At 37.9% G+C, this 20,085-nt stretch overlaps 1 protein-coding gene across 2 annotated transcripts in view; it reads right to left on the bottom strand.

Annotated features, from left to right (window-relative positions):
* LOC145673800 (uncharacterized) overlaps positions 1-20,085 on the bottom strand; it is a 75,352-nt gene that overhangs the window by 22,938 nt on the left and 32,329 nt on the right. The window contains exon 1 of one of the 2 annotated variants that reach the window (XM_081743561.1): positions 2,523-2,644. The exons of the other annotated variant lie outside the window; for it this stretch is intronic. Coding sequence (XP_081599687.1) covers positions 2,523-2,525 — 3 coding nt within the window. The 5' untranslated portion in view covers positions 2,526-2,644. Of the gene's footprint in view, positions 1-2,522; positions 2,645-20,085 lie in introns of those variants that run through there. 2 annotated transcript variants of the gene reach the window in all.

Genomic DNA, 20,085 nt, shown 5'->3' with positions numbered 1-20,085 from the left:
GGGAATGTTACTATCACTACGCCAGCAGCTGAAGCCTTATCTAAACATTCTGGAGAAAGATGAGTTTCATGATTGTCTAAAATTAACAAAATCCTGTTTTCCTTTGAACAGTTGACGAAGGTAAGAAAATGATCAAAAAACTTCAGAAAGGTTTCTTCATTTGACCATCCTGATACACTGGCGGCTCCAATACTTCCTGGGGGACTGCCAAAAAATATTCTGTCCTTGAAGTGTACCCGGGGGAAAATTAACATAGGTGGAATTGAATTTCCAACTGCGTTGACGGCCGTGATTATAGTGACCAGGTTACCTCTTTCTCCTGATGTTGCACAACCGACCTATTTGACAACTTTAGGGGCAACTATTTTGGACTGTCCTTGGATAGTGCTGAGCCCAGTTTCATCCAAGTTCCAGATCCTCTCGGGAGGAATGGGACCAAATCTATTGTGAACGTCTTTGATATTGGTAAAAAAGCATTGAACATTATGGCGATTAAAGCTGGTAGCCCGGCTAAGGCTAGTTGCTTCGGGTTTCCTTATCGACAGTTGTGTGGAATGTCTTTTAAGAAACGCACGCATCCATTCTTCACCGGCTATTTGATTTTCTTCCCATGTTGCTGGATACTTCTCATTCGCTTTAGCAAATTTATATGCAAGTACTCTAACACGTTTCTTAGTTAGCCCGTATTGCATTTTCGCAATAGTTTGAATATAATTTACAAGACTTTCTTCTTCGGCTTCTGTAAAAACTTTCTTCACTGCATAATTCACTTTATATTTGATTTTTTTCTCTTTACTGTTTTTTAAATTTATGTAAATGTCGGGTAAGAGTAGAGTGGCTTACATTAAACACTTTCGATGCTTCTCTATAGGATATCTTCTTATTTGGATCATTGGAATGAATAGCTTCAAGCGCATTTCGTAAGGCAGTTGGATCCACAGGATCTCTCTTCTTTCCAGATTTGCTACGGGACATCTTTGTTGCAACAAGTCTTCCTGAAATTAAAAAAAAGAAAGTATCTTGTAACCTCTTGTACCATGAACCAGGATCAATTTGGTCCATGGTACACGACGTAGCTTTGGCCCAAGGTACATGAGCATCTACATTTCAACAAAGATGGCTACCTAAATGCTACAATACAGCTAAGACTCAGAACTTCACCAATATTTTACTTACCAACGGATGAGGCATTCGATGACAATATTCAAATTAATCCTAATCTATTTATTCACAGTCGACACTCATTCAACTTAACACTGAAAATTTTACTTTGGCCGTAGAAAATTGTTTTTCTCTCCTCACATAAACAACACTTTCTGAAACACATCCAGACTCGCACTGGTGGACAATTGCACATCGAAGAATACTGTACTTCCGTGTTGGATCACCAGAAAGCAGCGCCTTCCGAGATATTGGGAATGGATCAAGGTACACTATGCTCTTGGTACAACGATCTCCCCTATACTAACAGCACGAAAGTGTTGCCAAAAATTGACACAAAAAGGCGCTAAACGAGAGATGAAATGCCTCCAATTAAGAAACCTAATCACTGCAAAATTAAAATACCGCTAATTTTACAGTAATTATGTGATATCTTAAAATAGATAAAATATAATCGAAATGTAAAACAAGAGCGCGCTAGACAATACTATTTTACATAAGATACCGTTATCACTAGTCACCTAGCAGCCATTTATAAACGCGAAAATTAATGCCGATTTTCTAAATGGCTGGAAATCGAAAGCTGATAAGTGAGTTGTGATAACGGTATCACATGTAAAATAATATTGTCTAGGTAGCTCCTGTTCCACTTTTTGATTATCTTTTTTCTGTTTGAAGATATGACATAATTAGGTACTGTAAAGTTTACGGAGGGCGCGGGGGCTCAGTGGTAGAGCGTTCACCTCCGGTGCTTGGGATCCCTGGTTCGATCCCAGCTCACGCTGTGTGGTCTTTGTGGTGGAAAAACGCCGTGCTCGTGGGTGTTCTCGGGATTCTCCCGTTTCATCCCACTTTCTTCATTCCACCATTTCACTCATTATCACCGTCTCCTTTAGCCTAACCGGAATAACCATGGAACGTTAAACTTAAAGATTTCATTTCATTTTTTGTAAAGTTAGCGGTATTTTAATTTCACCGTGATAGGGCCTCTTAAGGAATGTTGAAAGTTGGAGTCGTTTCTCGTAAGAAGGGAACGGGTAACAGAAAACAAAGCAGGATTGTACTCACTTTGAACGAACAGTGCGTGATTACAGGACAAGTGTTTGATCACAAAAGTCGCTAGGTTTGCAAGTCGCCAAATCAGCATTTAGAAACCACCAAAGAAGTCTATAATCGGAAAAAAAATATTTTTGTTGCTATCTTGGAGGCTGAATCCCCTAGATTTAGCTATCCTCCCCAAGTTAGCAACAATGCAGCACAAATTCTTGACTACATGTATAATAAACCAATTTAGACATAAATAGCGCCTAAAGTGTTAAATCTAGGTCTATATTTTACTAGATTTACTACAATTTACTTACCATTGTTGATTTTTTTCTTTTTAACCAAAGACTACACTGCGTAAAAAACTTACAAGAGACTATGACTTGTACACTCTCGTTCGATATGACCTGTTAGTCTGCGACGGCGGTGTGCAGTACACATCCCAACAACGCAGAGAATAAGATGAATTCTTATTGGATAGCGTTCGCGTAAATTATTACCACGTGACTGCGAGGAAGCGACATGCACTTTGTTTCCACATCGTGACTCACACAGCTCATAAACATCAAAAGAATGGCATTTGATATAAACACATTCCTCACAGTGATCATAAATCAAGAAATGTCATGTACCCTTTTGTATACATACATACATAAATATGGCAAGGACAACGTAAATCAAAGGTATTCAAAACAAACCAACAAAAGAAGGAAACAAGTGTCTCGCCTTGTCACGTGTTCACCACGTGAAGCATTTTCATTTGAATGGCGCGATATCGAAACAGGAAGTAATCCACTTTCTGTTGACTGGAGGCTTAAGAGCCTCACTTACTAAAAATAATACAAAATTTACCATGTCTCTCTTGCTTGCTTTTCATAAGTGAAAGGAGACAAATGAAATGTGACTTACCACAATCACAGATATTATTCTGCAATATAGAATATGAACCTGAAGAATTTACAGTGTTGCCATCCATAGAAATTACAGTGTTGCCAGATTAACATTTTCCCCAAAATCTAAGTTAACGCACCAACTAGAGGAACGAACTTAACTGCATTTGATTACGCATGTTGTTCTGGAATTATATAAACTACTTTTTAAGTAACATTTAATTTTAATAACTGTACGTTAGAACTGTGTTGTTTATTACAAACTAAATACAACTATTATTTAGAAAGTAGTTCACAGGATTCCAAGACAACATGATACAAGTACGTAATCAAATGCAGTTGAGTTCGTTCCTCTAGTCGCTGTCTTAGCTTAGATTTTCGGAAAAATTTTATTCTGGCAACACTGTAATTTCTGTGGATGGTAACACTAAAAATTCTTCCGGTTCACATTCTCGAGAAAGAAGCTTTTAGGAGAAAGAAAATACTATTTTGTGGGACCTCGAATAAAGAGTTGAGAAAAAGCCTCATAAAATGCTTCGTGTGGACTTTTGTACTGTATGCGTCAGAAACATTTACACTACGCAGAAATAATGAAAAAAAAAAACGAGTGGAAGGAGTTTCGAAATGTGAGTGTGGAGGAGAATGGAGAGAATTAGGTAGGTCGAGCGGAAAACGAATGATAGTGTCTTAGAAAACGCGGGGGAGCAAAACAATTTTAGGTTTTATTAAGAAGAGGGAGAGAAACTGGTTGGGACCAGAGGTGGATCCAGGGGGACTATCGGGGCAATCGCCGCCCCCCCACCCCCCGAAGACGAAACTTTCGTATTTTATATATATATATAAATAAAACCCATACCAAAGTTTGGAGCTCTTAAAAGTAGCAGTATGACAACCCATCGCCTCCAACCCAAGAAGTCGGTCCTGGATCCGCCCCTGGTTGGGACATTGGATAAGAAGGAACTGTATCATGAGGGACTTTTCAGAAGATATGGTGGCAGGAAAGAGAGGAAGGGGGCGAAGAAGACTACAATTAATGGAATATATTAAAACAGAAAAAGCGTACGTGAAGACGAAGAGGTTAGCGGAAGACCGTCGAACATGGAAGCTTCTCAGTTGCGGCAAGTGACTTGAAAATAATGGCAGAATACCTATGATGATGGACTGTAATTAATGTATACACCATATGTAACATTGTTAATATTGTATATAGGTGTAAATATATATATACATGTTAGTGAATTGAATAAATTCATATACTGCGTAGCCTAATCCCTAACGCTCTCGCCTTCGGTGCGACCGGTCCCGGGCTCGATCCCCATGGGGAAATCGCGGTCGAAAAGTAGGAGGGCCACAACCAACGGTGGCTGGCCGCCGATACGGATCAGAAACTAGTATGTACAGAAAAAACATCGTTTTGCCGGCTCGATCAGGGGTGGCAGGTAGCCGGCGACTATATTCCGACCCTTTGCCGATTGTATGTCGACAGAGACGCGACGTCGCGGCAGGGCTGGTCACAGATCCAACTCTCTGTCGAAGAAATTGAGAGAGTTTGTGCCGCCGTCGGTTTCGAGAATATTTAGCTGCTAGGCCGCCTATTTCTCGACCCTAAATCAACCGTCGGAATGTTATTTTTCCGATGTCTTTTTATAACTAATATCGTAGGTTTGCCGCGCATTTGCCGACACAAAATCGATCTCTGGGAAGTTGTTGTGCCGGCACGACTACTTTCGTAGAATATTTTCCGCGAGTCTGACAGTCGCGAGTGGCCCTTTCGCTGCGGAGGCGGATATCGGCGGCAATTCTCATGGGGATTCTCGGTAGGGACACTCGGACGAAAAAGTGTAAAGAGCTTTATCAGGCCAGCTATTCTGAGTGAGGTGTTCTGAGTTTTCCTCATTCACACCAAGCAAATGCTGGGGTGGTACCTAACTTATAGGTCCCAGGCCACTTCCTCCCCTCCCTTTCCCCGGATAGTGTGCTCACCAAGGGATGTCATCCCTTATACGTGACGGGCTAAATGGCCATAGATGCTGAAAGCCCAGAAATCTAAATCCTAAATCGTAAATAACTTCATATATATTTATACAATGCATAATCGAACAATGAATAAAATTATTTTAAAAAAGCATTAAATATGAATAAAAATTTAAACACATTTAACACTATTTTGGTGCCATTTCATACTCTATACTGGTAACATAATGTAAGATTGGGGCTTGACATTACTCTAGTGTCATTCTGATTATATCACTGTCAGCTAGGATTCATGCCAGCAGTTTTAGATCTCCTCCGTGGCTAAGCGGTTAGCGTACGCGCCTTTGGCGTGGGAGACCCGGGTTCGATTCCCGGCGGGAGCTCATGTGGTTCGGATTCCACATTAATCAGTAGGTCCACGTCTCATGTAGCCTCGCTGCTGAACGGGACGTAAAACTCAAAATCAACTCAACTCATGCCAGCAGTTCCTCTTTGTTCTGCACGAGAGTTTTATAGACAAAATTTTCAACAAGGGAAAAACAACCACCTCCATAAGCAAAATAACTCTTGTAAAATTTTAAATAAAAAAAATAATGTATAGCATATTGTGGAAGTTATTTCGTAATTATGATCGAACAGCCGGGATCGATTCTGAGAAAATCATCCCGAAGAAAAAAAAAAACTCATCCCCGAGAGCAAACAATCTCTTCTGCATTTTTCTCTGATGTGAGAAGCGACGTATACAGTGATACAAACTTGTTAAGGAAACATTTGTTTGTGAGAAATAATAATAATAATAATAATAATAATAATAATAATAATAATAATAATAATAATAATAATAATAATAATAATAATAATAGAAAATGTTAGAACCGTCTTCGAGAACGTCCCATTTTACTATTTCAATCCCACAGTAAACCACCGATATTGTAAGTCGGCCAAGCTTGTATCCAGCTTGATTGGAAAAGGTGCAAGCATGCTGCAAGATGTATTCCAGTAACGAAATTGTATGGGGCAAACTTACATTCAGTGTTCCATTCAAGCTTGACGCAAGCTCTTTACAAGTCAAGTCAAGTCAATAGCCAAAGACTGGCCAGTGATGCTATAACGCTCTGCGAAGGGTCTACATCATCTTTTGCAAGTACAACAAAAGGCATATTTTATGAAAGCATGCGTTTGAAGTGCAAGCATAGAAAGGCAAAAGCCAAGCACGCGCAAACTGGCCGAAAGGTTTCTTGCTACTAGGGAATAATTTATTCTCTTCTTTCGTCACTCGAAAGTAAAAATAGTATAGTGTGGTCTGACAGCGGTATATAAGTATCTAATAATATACCTACCTGTGTTATTTTTTTCATGGGTGAAAAGCTCATTCTAAAACGAAACGAAACGAAATCTTTAAGTTTTACGTCCCACGCGTATACCGGTTAGGCTAAAGGAGACGATGATGATGAGTAATGAATGAAATGGTGGAATGAAGAAAGTGGGAGGAAACGGGAGAACCCCGAGAAAAGCCACACACACGGTGTTTGTCCACCACAAAGCTCACTTGGCGCGAGCTAGAATCGAACCAAGGACCAAGAACGCTCTACCACTGAATCACCCAAAAGCTCATTCCAGTTGCTTATGACAGCGACACACACCTTCTCCCACAATTTCCTTCTTATATTTGCATAGGATGTATATTAAAACATTTTTTATATAAGGTTGGTTCTTCTATTTCTTCAATTAGCTTTAGAATGGTTGTCATCTCAGTTGTAGAACACTTATCTCTGGTGTATGGGGTCCCTTGTTCGATCCCCGACCAAATAAGATTGTGGTGGACAACATCGTGTTCGTGGGTTTTCTCAGGTTATTTCCGTTTCCTTCAACATTCTCATTTCATATTTTCTTCCTTCATTATCCACCTGTGTTAATAATTACTCTCCCTTAGGTTAAAGGGTATAATCGCGGGACGTTAAACTGAAATATTTATTTTTTTCAATTAGTTTCTCACTGGCTTCCTTCACACACTCTGGTGTTTTTTATATACAAGGTGTCCCAAAAGTCCCATAACGTAGGGTAACTCTGTGATTATCAGAGTTACCACAAAATGTAAGAGGAAAAACCGTCTCCAAATATGATATTTTCAATCTAAAGTGAAGGAATTTTTAAAATCGGACGAGCCATTCGGGCTGTACACTCTTTGTGCGCCCAATGTTAAATGAAAATGCAATGTTGCGATTTACCTGGACCCACAACATAAGTCAGCGTTTCCCAATCGTAGTGCCGCGAAGAATCGAAACAAAATTATTAATTTTATAGTAATCAACTTGCAAAACGTAGGAAAAAATGTATATTTGTGTTTCACATTACTATGAACTCTACTATGAATCTACAATTTTAAGTTTCATACCGGGTTACTCTTCTGTACATTTCTAATGTTGAAAAAAGTATTTGTTATCATTGTTATGACCATTATTGCTTCTTTATTGTTGCAGACTATTTCGTAACTTGAAAATTTAAAATATCATTCAATCCTTTCGACAAATTACCTACATTTGTGTTTTAAAAGTAAAAGCGATTTGTTTGTTCGTACGTTATTTAATGATCTTCCTTCTTAGTAATAGGTTGGGTCTAGTTTTTAAAAAGAAAGCGTATTTTTGAACATCTGAGTCCAATATTTCATTGCAATTTTCTATTTTTAAATTAGAATGAAAAATGATCATAACGATTTACCACGAGTTGAAAACCAGTGATAGAGCTTTCTTTTCTGTGAGAAGGAGATCAATAATCACAGAAAAAAATATCACTGTGTTTCATATTTACAAATTATAATATCTATAAGTGTGCCGCGAGAATCCAAGTAACACCCGTAGTGTGCCGCAAGTTGAAAAAGGTTGGAAAACGCTGACATAAGTCAATGAAGTTACTATCTTTTACGCTAATGTTTCGATGGTCAGTCCCTATTTCAAACAGTACCGGTAACTTCATTCACTTATGTTGTGGGTCCAAGTAAATGGCAACGTTGCATTCTCATTTAACATTGGGCACATAAAGAGTGTACAACCCAAACGGCTCATCCGATTTAAAAAGATCCTTCACTTTAGATTGAAAACGTCATATTTGGAGACGGTTTCCCCTCCGAGATTTTGTTGTAACTATGATAACAGTTACCTTATGTCAGAGGAGTTTTGAGACACCATGTTTACTGCACAGGGAACTCGGAGTAAATGATTCGTCAGTCGTCGCCTATGGGTGGACTGCTAGTTTCCTCAATACATTTTGAGTTGTGGCGCAAATGTATCCACTGCTGGAAGACACCTCGGTGACTATTCTGTATCCGTCACCGCAGTGTGCGCTCTCGTAGCACACAATCCTTTAACCAGGGTGCTAAAACAGTTACGCGACATAAAGTTTCCAGTGTGGGGAGAGCCTTAGAGTCTTTTTACTCTACTTAGCGCCTACTTGCCGACCAGCAATTTGACAAATAGCCCGCCGGGGGCTGTGCCATACTGCCAGTTTTGATCATAGTTTGTACTTTATAATATCCTCTAACAGGATACTAAACAATTAGTATACTGTTACTGATTTCTCAAAAGAAACGTTAACACTCAAACCTAAAATGGTTCACAACCCCTACTTAAAGTTGCCAATTTTCCAAAGCAAAACGTAGGGGCACTTTATTCAGCTAATGCGGAAGTGCTTGTGCAAGGAAAGAACCAACAGTTCTCTTTTGTCTAATAACATACTTGTTTTGATAATTCCTGAAAGACCCCGCATAATGCTTATGGAAATTGGATTTCTGTGGATTTGCTTGAAATCATTAGGTAGATATTGTGATCCTAAGAAAAAGCCGCAATAAGCACAACCACCAATCGCTGACCATTTGTCCACTACAATGCCACTTCTTTGAAAACAGAAGAAGGTAACGATATTCTGGATTTCGGTGTAATTTTTGTGAAACCGTGATATGTTGTAGGATATTATGATCCTGAGAAAAGTCCCAGTGGGCACAACCAACAATTACTGACCGTTTAACAACTAGGAGGCCATTTTCTGAAAACAGTAGAAGGAAACGATATTCTGGGATTTTGGTGGAATTGTGTGAAACCGTGAAAAAGTTTAGATCTCATCCTATCTCACAACCCGGAAAAGGGATGGAAAAAGTAAATGCCAACACCATTTAAGCATAGGTAACATCCCGATATTTATCTTGCGGGACAAAGGAAAGCCCCGGAAAACCCTAGATAGGATGACCGGCCTGCGAAGTATCTCCCGAATGGGAATAAATGCTCTACCATTTGACCTACCGTTGCTGTGTAGTCACAAACTAATACTTTTTCTCAGGATCACGACATCTACAACAGATCATAGTTTCATTCCTTTCCACCGAAATCCAGAATGCTGCTACCTTCTGCAGCTTTCAAAAAAGTGGCCCTGTAGTGAGCAAATGGTCAGTGATTGGTGGTTGTGCCCATTAAGACTTATTACCGCGATAACAGGATCTGCAACATATCACATTTTTTCATTTTCACCGAAATCCAGAATACCGTTACCTTCTGCTGTTTTCAAAAAAAAAAAAAAAAAAAAAAAAAAAAAAAAAAAAAAGTGACCTTGTAGTAAGCAAAGGGTCAGTGATTGGTGGTTGTGCCCAATTAAGTACTTTTTCTTGGCAATTAAATTCGCATGAAATGGAACAAGAATTATTTCCCAAATTTACAGTGGCATATATTCCGATTATAATGAACATTTACCAAATTTTGTTTTATACAATTCCCAAATTTCAGGAGTGGTCCTGTGTACTTCTCCCAAAATTTAAGACAGAGTTCCTTCGTGGCTAAGTGGTTAGCGTACGCGCCTTTGGCGTGAGAAACCCGGGTACGATCCCCTTTAAGAGCTCATGTGGTTGGGATTCAACGTTAATCAGTAGGTCCGGTTTCATATAGCCTCGCTGTTGAAAGGGACATGCAACTCCAACTCAACTCAACTCAGCTCAACCCAAAATTTAAGACAGTATCGTGAATTTACCCATGTTCACCCGTATAACCAGATAAGGCAATAAAACCTCATCATGGGGAATAAAATAGGCGAAAAGCCTCCCAAATTTACAATTTCGGCATTTCTTATCCATAAAAGAGAAGGAGATGGGCCACCTAAACTTTCATTAGTACATCACCGCCCCTATACTACCATTCCAAATATTTAATCTGGCAAGTTTCGAAATTGAAGGCAGTGCTTCTATGTAAATATTCCAAAATTTGAGGATGGCCACAGGTATCCTTGCCAAAATAAAGTGGGGTGGTGCTATCTACTTCTAGGTAATTGACCCCAAACCAAAGGACTTTTTTTTTTTTTTTTTTGCTAACTCAGTTCCTCCAACGTCCCTCTGTACGACTGACAACAAACGTATGAGAACCGTGACAGTTAGATATTCATGAAACTCGATATCCGGACTAATTGCGAATCGCTAATCATCGTGGTAGTGATAGTCACTCGGTGCAGAAATGCCTTGTTTACCCGCTATGTATATATACATATACCAGGCCGTGACCTGGTAAGGCTGTGCCGAGTTATACCCCAAAAGGGCAGAAAATGGAAAATGTATGCAGGTAACCTGATATCTAAGGAAGGGGGACACGTGATCAAGAACACGGCAGTAGTGTCACATGAGCAGTGTTGCCATCACAATACAAATTTACAGTTTTTCAAGTATAATGTATACCATTTTATGACATTAAAACAATTGGCATAAAACGTGAAAGAAAATAAGCAAAATACGATTTATCAGTGTTGCCAAATAAGGGAGATACCAGGCAGTAAAGTTGAGAAATTATGAGATCTGTACAGAGAAAGGAAAAAATGTATAAGCACAACAAGGTTGCAGAAGGAACAAGTGTACAGTAGGAAATAAACAACAGCATTCACAACATTGTGGCTTGATACTCCATATCGAGTGTGCGGCTAAGGCGAGAAATGTACGTATTTTGCCATACTACCTATGGCTTTTCTGCTGTATGTATTGGTGTATTATGTTAAAATATTTTGCGCCTGTATGTTACTGGTAACCTGAATGCAGTGGTTTTGTCTTCATCGTTGTCTCACATGCTAACGTTTCCTATACTCTCGACTGATACTTATCACGATTTATTAACCTTTCATAATCAATTCTGACGTACTTTCTTTCTCAGATTTTTTACCTTTCGTACACAGCTTTTCTGTACTCTTTTCAGGCGCTACGCCTTCGTTTCTGTGGTTTGGAAGGCATGCAGGATTTTATACAGTGTTGCAACCCCAAGACAGTTCATTTTATAGCTCTCGGGAACGGTTCGAATTATCGATTCCATACAAATGTCATTGGAATTGCTACGCTACACTAAGACTTGCTGTTCACATTACTGCATTATGTCGCATGAGATTTCTTCTTTTTGCTACGGCTGCTCCAATATATATCCTTTTTGGGTGAATCATGTATCAAGCCCGTTGGTCGCTGGATGCTGTGCATGCTGTAATTTACTCCCTACTATACATCTGTTCCTTCTGCAGTGTTGTTGTCGCTGTACATTTATAAGTTTCTCTGTACGCATCCTACAATTTCCCAGCTCTAAAGGCTCATATTTCCCTTATTTAGCAACCAACCTTCAGCTTATTTTCTTTCACATTTTATGCCAATCGTTTTAATGTCATAAAATGGTATACGCTATATTTGAAAAACTGCAAGTTTGTATTGGGATGGCAACACTGGTTGTGTGACACTACTGCTGTTTTCATGGCCACGTGTCCCCCTCCCGTATGAACCAGGTTACCTACACACATTTTTCATTTTCTGCCTTTTTTCCGGCGCTTTTTGGATATAACTGTGCGCTGCCTCACCCGGTTACTGTTGGTATGTTTATTATACGTAGCGAGTAAACAAGGCATTTCCGCACCGAGTGACTATCACCACGATGATTAACGATCCACAGTTAGTCAGGGTACCAATTTTTATAAATATCTAACTGTTACAGTTCGCATACGTCCCTTGTGAGTTCCATTACTATTACGTAGCACAGTTTGCAATGACTATGCTAGAAGGTTATGAGGGGAGGCGGCTCCTGGTAGTATTGTCCGCTACCGACTGTCCCGGGACATGATGTATTGTAATGTACAGAAACTCATATAAAATCATTGTTTTCCATATTCAAAACTATTACATTTTATTCAATCGCTTTTCATTTTTCTTTTTTTAATGCGAAACTACTCTTTACAGAATTTGAAATTGAACCAGTATGCTCCAATTAGTATTGACGTAGAACTTAATATACGATTTAATAAAAATGTTTGTATGATTTTCTACATTTATAATATAAAGAAAAAGAACATGTTTTAATTTTGTTCGAGAAGCTATTAATACTCCGCCAGCGTTGCTTCAACAATGAACTTCTGCAAACTTGATTGTTGTGGCGATAAGAATTATCTTTTAATTTTATTATTTTTTTCGCTGCTGAACAAATCACTAACGACTTGAAATAAATAACAGAGGTCTTCCTTCAGTGTGTTGCACTGTGAGCTATTGGTCTATATTTTTGTTATGTGTAGTGACAAGATAGTTTAAATCTTTGCCTGTCTACGATTATATGTTGGATATTAAAGAGTAAGTAACTTCACTGTTATTAAATTTTTATTACAGTACTTATTCTAGTTATTAACTTAAGCAAGTATAGTATCATAAAAAGGACAATTAGTTGATTATTGTATTACGTATAGACAAGAAGGAAATGTCGGCGAAGTGCTTAACAGACGCTAATTATTCTAGAGCAGTGGTTCTCAACCGATGTGTCGCGACATTCTAGTATGTCACACAATCCCCTAAGGTGTGTAGCATAATTTTAGAATTTAAAAATCATGAAGAAATTAATAATAATTAGTTAAAATCGAGACACACTGCACCAGTCAACACCTCCAGCGGTAGCAATGATGTTCAGTGCTATATAGAAAATGAAATGAAATCTTTGAGTTTTACGTCCCACGGTTATGCCGGCTAGGCTAAAATAGAGGGTGATGAGAAATGAATGAAATGCTAGAATCAAGGTGACCAGAATTTTCACTTGCGAAAACGGGACGCATACGAACGTCTACGGGGGGGGGGGGGAGATATATCTGACTTCCAGATTTCATTTTGGGACTCAGTAGTGTTCTCAATTTACAAAATACACAAGTAGGAGTGATAACACACCGTTTCTAACTTTACGTGTACCACACAACAAATAATGGTTCCCGATTGCAACTTCTACCCAACAATTCTTTTAACTAGTTGAACACTCAGAATTCCCACTCAATTGCCACTTGAACCACGAACACTCAATTCCCATTTGAAAAATCAAAAGTTCTAGACATGGCTGAACCTTGGCAACGAGTGTTGGTACGGAAGAGAGTAGAATTTGCATTGACGATTTATATCTATATATATAAAAGAGAACGTACAATCCTTTGTCCGCTCATCACGCTAATACGGCTGAACCAATTTCTTTCATTTTTGGGGGGTTATTAGGATTTGGACCCTAGATGGTTTTTATCATATCACTTTAATTTTTAATTACCAGTGTCTTGAGATAATTGACCATTCAAGTGTCCATAACGTACAAATCCTTTGTTATTAGTTCATCATAGGTAAAAATAAACGTATTTATATGCAACCCGCATGACCGTGTCACTCGGCGGGTTAACATAAATGACAGGCGATATACAGCGGAAAATAGCTTGAATCTTCTGTTTAAAATTTTTTAATTGATTTGCTTATTTTTACAGACACTTTTACAATATGCCAGCACCGGGATGACCGCAGCGAAGCGGGGCGGGTTAACATAAATGACAGGCGATATAATGTTAAGATTTACTGCAATCTTCTATGGTTTTTATCATATCACTTGAAAGCGAAAAAGTAAAAATTATCTAAGTAACAAAGTTTATTGCGTTCCGGGGTGACCGCAGCGAAGCGGGGTGAACGCTGCTAGTTTTGAATAATAATTACGGGACACCTAGGTCACTTTTACTTAAAAAACGGGACATTTAGGCGTCCCGTTCGAAAATCAGAAAAAAACGGGACAACGGTTGGAAAAAAGGGACTGTCCCGGCTAAAACCGGACGTCTGGTCACCTTGGCTAGAATGAAGAAAGTGGGAGGAAACGGGAGAAGCCGAGGAAATCCACGCACACGGTGTTTGTTCACACAGGCCCGTATCCACGGGGGGGCAAGAGGGGGGCGGCCAGTGTCCACACAAAGTTCACTTGGCGCGAGCTGGGATCGAATCAAGGACACCATACACCAGAGGTGAACGCTCTACCACTGAGCCACCGAGGCCCCCAGTGCTATATAGAGTCATTATAAAAACTAATTGGTTTCACTATTATAATTTATTATTATTATTATTATTATTATTATTATTATTATTATTATTATTATTATTATTATTATAGAAATATCAAATAAGTATGTCCTGATGCCTGGACGTTCAGTAAAGTGGGTCGTCTGTCAAAAAAGGTTGGGAACCACTATTTTAGAGGAATGCTTCTTTGTCTGGATTGACATGTAGGGACGAGTTGCTTCATATTTTGCTGTAGATTTGTCTATAAATGAACAGCGGGGGCATGGAAGCTCAGTGGCGGAGTGATCATGTCTGCTGCTGGGGGTCCCTGGTTCGATTACAATAGATGTGTGTTTGTGGGTTTTTAAAATAATGTGTATTTAAAAGAAATGTTAGGGTGCATATTTCTAGTTAGAAGGGAGTCTAGTTCGATCCTTGATCATCTGGTGGAAAACGTAGTGTAATTGAGTTTTCTCGAGGTTCTCCAGTTTCCTCCCACATTTTCTTCCTACCAATTATTTAATGTTTATTCTCTTTAATTATGCATCCGTCTCATTTAGCATAATGGCATAATCGTGTGATCTAACACCAGAAATTTCATTTTAATTAATATTGGAACGTTGCCTTTACCTATAACTGTTTTAAGCATTTAGGATAGCGTTTTTTAAACTGTGGTCCGCAAGATACAGTTAATGGGACGAGTTGGTCAATGGAGACTAGTTGTCGAATGCGAGGTCATGGGTATCATACGACTAAGGGGCCGCGGCGGCTCAGTGGTAGAGCGTTCACCTCTAATGCACGGCGTCCTATGTTCAATCTCAGCTCGCGCCAAGTGAAATTTCTGGTAGACAAACACCGTGTGCCTGGGTTTCCTCGGGATTCTCCCGTTTCCTCCCACTTTCCTCATTCCGTCATTTCATTAATTTCACATCTTCACCGTCTCCTTTAGTCTAGCCGGCAAAAACGTGGGACGTAAAACTCAAAGATTTCATTTCAATTTCGTATTAACGACTAGATCAATCATTGGTATGGCATTTTCCCAAAATTACAATTTTTACGCGACAAATTAAAAATTCGTGATTTTGGGCAATAGGGACCAGTTGTCGACAGAGACGTGGTGGGTATCATGGGATTCGTGTGGACAATCGGATTAATAATTGGCACGATATTTTCGCGAAACTTCCATTTTCTCGGGAAATTAATAGAAATTCGGGATTTTGGGAAATGGGAACCAGTTGTCGACAGATACGATATGGGTATCAATTCGTAATGACAAGTAAATCAATAATCGATATGGAATTTTCCCGACAATTGAGTTTTTTAAGCGGGAACAATAATAATTCGGGATTTTGGAAAATGGAAAGCAGTTGTCAACAGATATGACATGGGTATCAATTGATTCGTAATTACAAGTAGATCAATAATTGGTATGGTATTTTCCCGAAATTTTAAATTTTTCCCGGGAAATAATTAAAAATTTGGGATTTTGGAAAATGGAAAACAGTTGTTGACGGAAATGACATGGGTATTAATTGATTCGTATTTCAAGTATATCAATAATTGGTATGACATTTCCCGAAATTTTAATTTTTCCCCGGTAAATTAATAAAAAAATCGGGATTTTAGGAAATGGAAAGCAGCTATCGAAAGGGATGACATCGGTATCAATTGATTTGTACTTACAAGTAGATCAATAATTGGTATCGTATTTTCCCGAAATTTCAATTTTTCCCCGAGAAACTAGTAAAACTTCGGGATTTGGGGAAATTGGAAGCAGTTGCCGACAGGGATGACGTGGATATCAATTGATTTGCATTTACAAGTAGATCGATAATTGGTATGACATTTTCCTGAAAATTCAAATTTTCACGGAAAATTACAAAAAAAAACTGTGATTTTGAGCAATGAAGACCAATTTCCAGCAGGGTCAGGAAGGGAAATAAATAAAAATACGGGATTTTGGGCAATGGGGACCAGTTAACAACAGGGACGAGATGGGCATCAATCGATTTATATTAATAAGTAGATTAACAATTGGTATGACATTTTCCCAAAAATTCAATTTTCTCCGGGAAATTAATAAAAAAATCGGTATTTTTGGGAAATGGGTACCAGTGCCGACCAGGACGAGATGGGTATCAATCAAATTGTAATGAATAATTGAATAATTTGTATAACATTTTCCCGAAAATTCAAATTTTCTCCGGGAAATTAATAAAAATATGAAATTTTGGGCAATGGTAGCAGTTGTCCACAGGGACGTGATGGGTAGCAATGGATTCGTATTGAAAAGAAGATTAATATTTTTGGGGCATCTTCTCGAAATTTCAATTTGTACCTGGGGAATTAATAAAAAAATCGGGATTTTGGTCAATAAGGAGCAATTGCCGATTGTGACGTGACAGAAATCATTGGATTTGTATTGAGAAGTAAATCAATAATTCTTATATCATTTTTCCGGAATTTCACTTGTTACCCGGGATATTAGTAAGAAATTGGGATTTGGGCAATAGGGACCAATTGTCGACTGGGATGAAATGGGAATAATTCGATTCGTATGAACAAAGTGATGAATAATTGTTGTAACGTTTTCAGAAATTTCAATTTTTGGACGGGAAATTAATAAAAATTTGGATTTGGGGCAATAGCCCTTTAAAGACAGAGATTTTTTTTTCGTTTTCGTGCATTTTCAGTTAATAGATTTTAATTCAAAGACTGTTTACTCGATTGATGTGGGTGACACATTGTTTTTGGAAGAAAGATGTGGCAATTTTATAGCCTAAGTTTGATTGTAGTGTTGCCAGTGGGAGGGAAATCATGGAGGAAATGTAGGGGTAAAAATTCACAAAAAAATTCCCTAACCGATATCTAAGATTTTTTTAGAGCTGGTATCAATGGTACCACATGGACCGAAGTTACCTCAAAAAGTTCTTTGGAGTTTCGACAACAAACAATAAAAATCTGAAGTCGTTGTCTACCATACAAAAGACAGAAAGAAAAAAATATATCTCATCATACATACGAAATTTTGACACTTTTCCACCTCAGAAGCAAAAATTAACAGTTATAAAGGGCCACGAGCTTCTCTAATTACAATATTGAAAATGTTTATGGTGAACTGTGTAGGGTAAAAAGGCGACTTTCAGACGCTCGTACCTTTGTTACACGGTTGCCAATTAGAGGGAAATTATAGAGGAAAATTGGTAAATTTTCCAAATTCTTTCCCTAAAATAGGAAACTTAAATTTTCTGTGGCTAGAAACACTGCTGCCAGACAGACACGGACTACCTTAAAATATACATTGGTATCCCTCTAATATATCCTACTACCATCTTGATGATATCTAATAAGGTAAGCATGTAATTAGGAAATATCTCATTCAACCTGAAAAAAAAATCTTTCAAATTAAGCAACAAGGTCTATTGTAAACCTCAACTGTGTTGCCCTAATTATTCTATAAAATCGTTCTATGATGCAGTGTGTAGAGCAAGGGGGGGGGGGCTTTCAGACACTGGTACATTTGTCCCGATGTAGCCACCTAGACAGAAATGTAGCGAACAAAAGAGGAAAAGGGATTTTTCTGATTTTCTTCTAAAGTAGAAAATTACATTTTTCAATGGCTGACAACACTGCTACCAGACAAATGTGAACTATCTTAAAATAAACTTTGATACCTCGCTAACATATCATAGAACTATAATGTCGATATCTAAGAAACGAAGCTTGTAGTTTTAAAAAATAGATTATGGTAAACAGAGATTTAAAAAAAAAATAATCAAGGTTTAGAACCTAAATTCGAATCTTTTGTGCGCCCTCTAATTACCCAATTGTAACAATTGAACTTGCTTTTGTTCAGTAAGAACTTATGTTCGACTGGCTAAGTTGATTTGCGTTCATGCATATAGGTACGGATTTATAATCATAAATTTCTAAAATTTCTAATTTGTCTATCCAAAAATAGGGAAATTTTAATTCCCGTAGTTGGCAACACTAATCTCGGGGGATCCAATTGATCTCAACAATTAGATATCCATACTGGTATGTACCTGACACGTACTAAGAAGATTTCTCTAAAACAAAACAAGCTATAGAGAAAAAATGAAAAGAGAAGTGGACATTTGAAAATTCTCGATTTTTTTAATTTTTGGCTTAAATTTGAAAGGGAAATTCGACACTCAGGGAAAAATATACCATCAGAATAAACTATGGTCTAATCATATTTGGCATTAAAAAAATCATCCTGATATCTTAATTAGTGTTCACACAGTAGAGGATTAAATAACTGACAACCCCGTATGCGTCGTTTTCAAAGTCGGTCTCGTAAGGGATAGGGGTCAATTGCCGACTGGGACGTGATGGGAATCAGTCGATTCGTATTAACAATCGCATGCATGAATCACTGTATGACTTGACTTCTCTGTGTATATTACAGTTTTACTAGGTGATCAAAATTTAAACCGGAAGTGGTTGATTTCATCCCATTTCCGGTTTCAGTACAGAGATTACAGTTGAGATGAAATATATTTTTAGACGTTTAATTGATTACAGGAAACAGCTTTCAACACGTCGGTTCTCTTTTTTGTTTTGTAGTGCTTAATGTTAATTCCGAAAATGGTTAATTTTTACCACTTCCGGCTTTAGAATTTTAAAATTGAAAATAAATTATATTCTTGAGGCCTTTAATCAATTACGTGAATTCACTTCTCTATATCTATTATCGTTTTACTTACTAGATAACGATCAACATTTAAACCGGAAGTGATTAATTTCAGCCACTTCCGGCTTCACTACAGAAATTAGAGAAGAAATGAAATATAATTTTGAGATGCTTAATTGAATACAGGAAACCGCTTTCTGATATCTATTACATATTTTATTTTATAATGATGAACGTTAAAAATGGAAATAGTTAATTACTACCACTTCTGGTTCTAGTAGTCTTAAAATAGGAAATAAAATATTTTCTTGGGATGCTTAATCAACTTCATGACTTCTCTCTCTCTATCTATTAGCATTTTACTAGATAACGATCAACATTTAATCCGGAAGTGATTAATTTCAATCACTTCCGGTTTCAGTACATATATTATTGTAGAGATAAAATATATTTTGAGACGCTTCATTGACTACAATTAACCGTTTTCAGAGAACATCTACATATTTTATTTTATAGTGATCAATTTTAAAACCGGAAATGGTTAATTTCTAGTACTTCCGGTTTGTATATCGAATCTGTAAATTAGGTGATGGCTGATCAATTACTTTTTGAGATTGTTTATCCCACGGACGGATCGACGGGCGCCCAGTGTAAGTAGCCGATATACCGAACTCCCTCAAAATTATTTCTATCTGTAGCTCTTTTGTGATCAACGATGAAACCGGAAATGGTTTATTTCTACCAGTTTCGGTTTGCTTAGGTATTTAATGGAGCAGATCTATTTTTGAAACAAAGAATCCATGTTAATAAACTGTTTTGCCTTATCTTTTACGCTTTTTGCTGTGGTAGCAGACGGGAAGACTGGTATAGCCGTTCCTTAAGAATTCCATCTCTTTTGCTAAGCGAAGTTTGGAAGTCTGAAAGTGTCAACAGAGCCAAAGCCATCGATGATAAATAAAGTAAATATTCAGTCACTTTTATGTTTTTCTTGATGCAAAACGGCGATTTATAATATTAGATCTTGAACAACAAATACA

Source organism: Thermobia domestica, chromosome 17, assembly GCF_964235325.1.
Source record: "Thermobia domestica chromosome 17, izTheDome1.hap1.1, whole genome shotgun sequence".
Taxonomy (NCBI): Eukaryota; Metazoa; Arthropoda; class Insecta; order Zygentoma; family Lepismatidae; genus Thermobia; species Thermobia domestica.
Note: the sequence above shows the minus strand (reverse complement) of the source record. Positions and strands in the feature narration are given on the sequence as shown.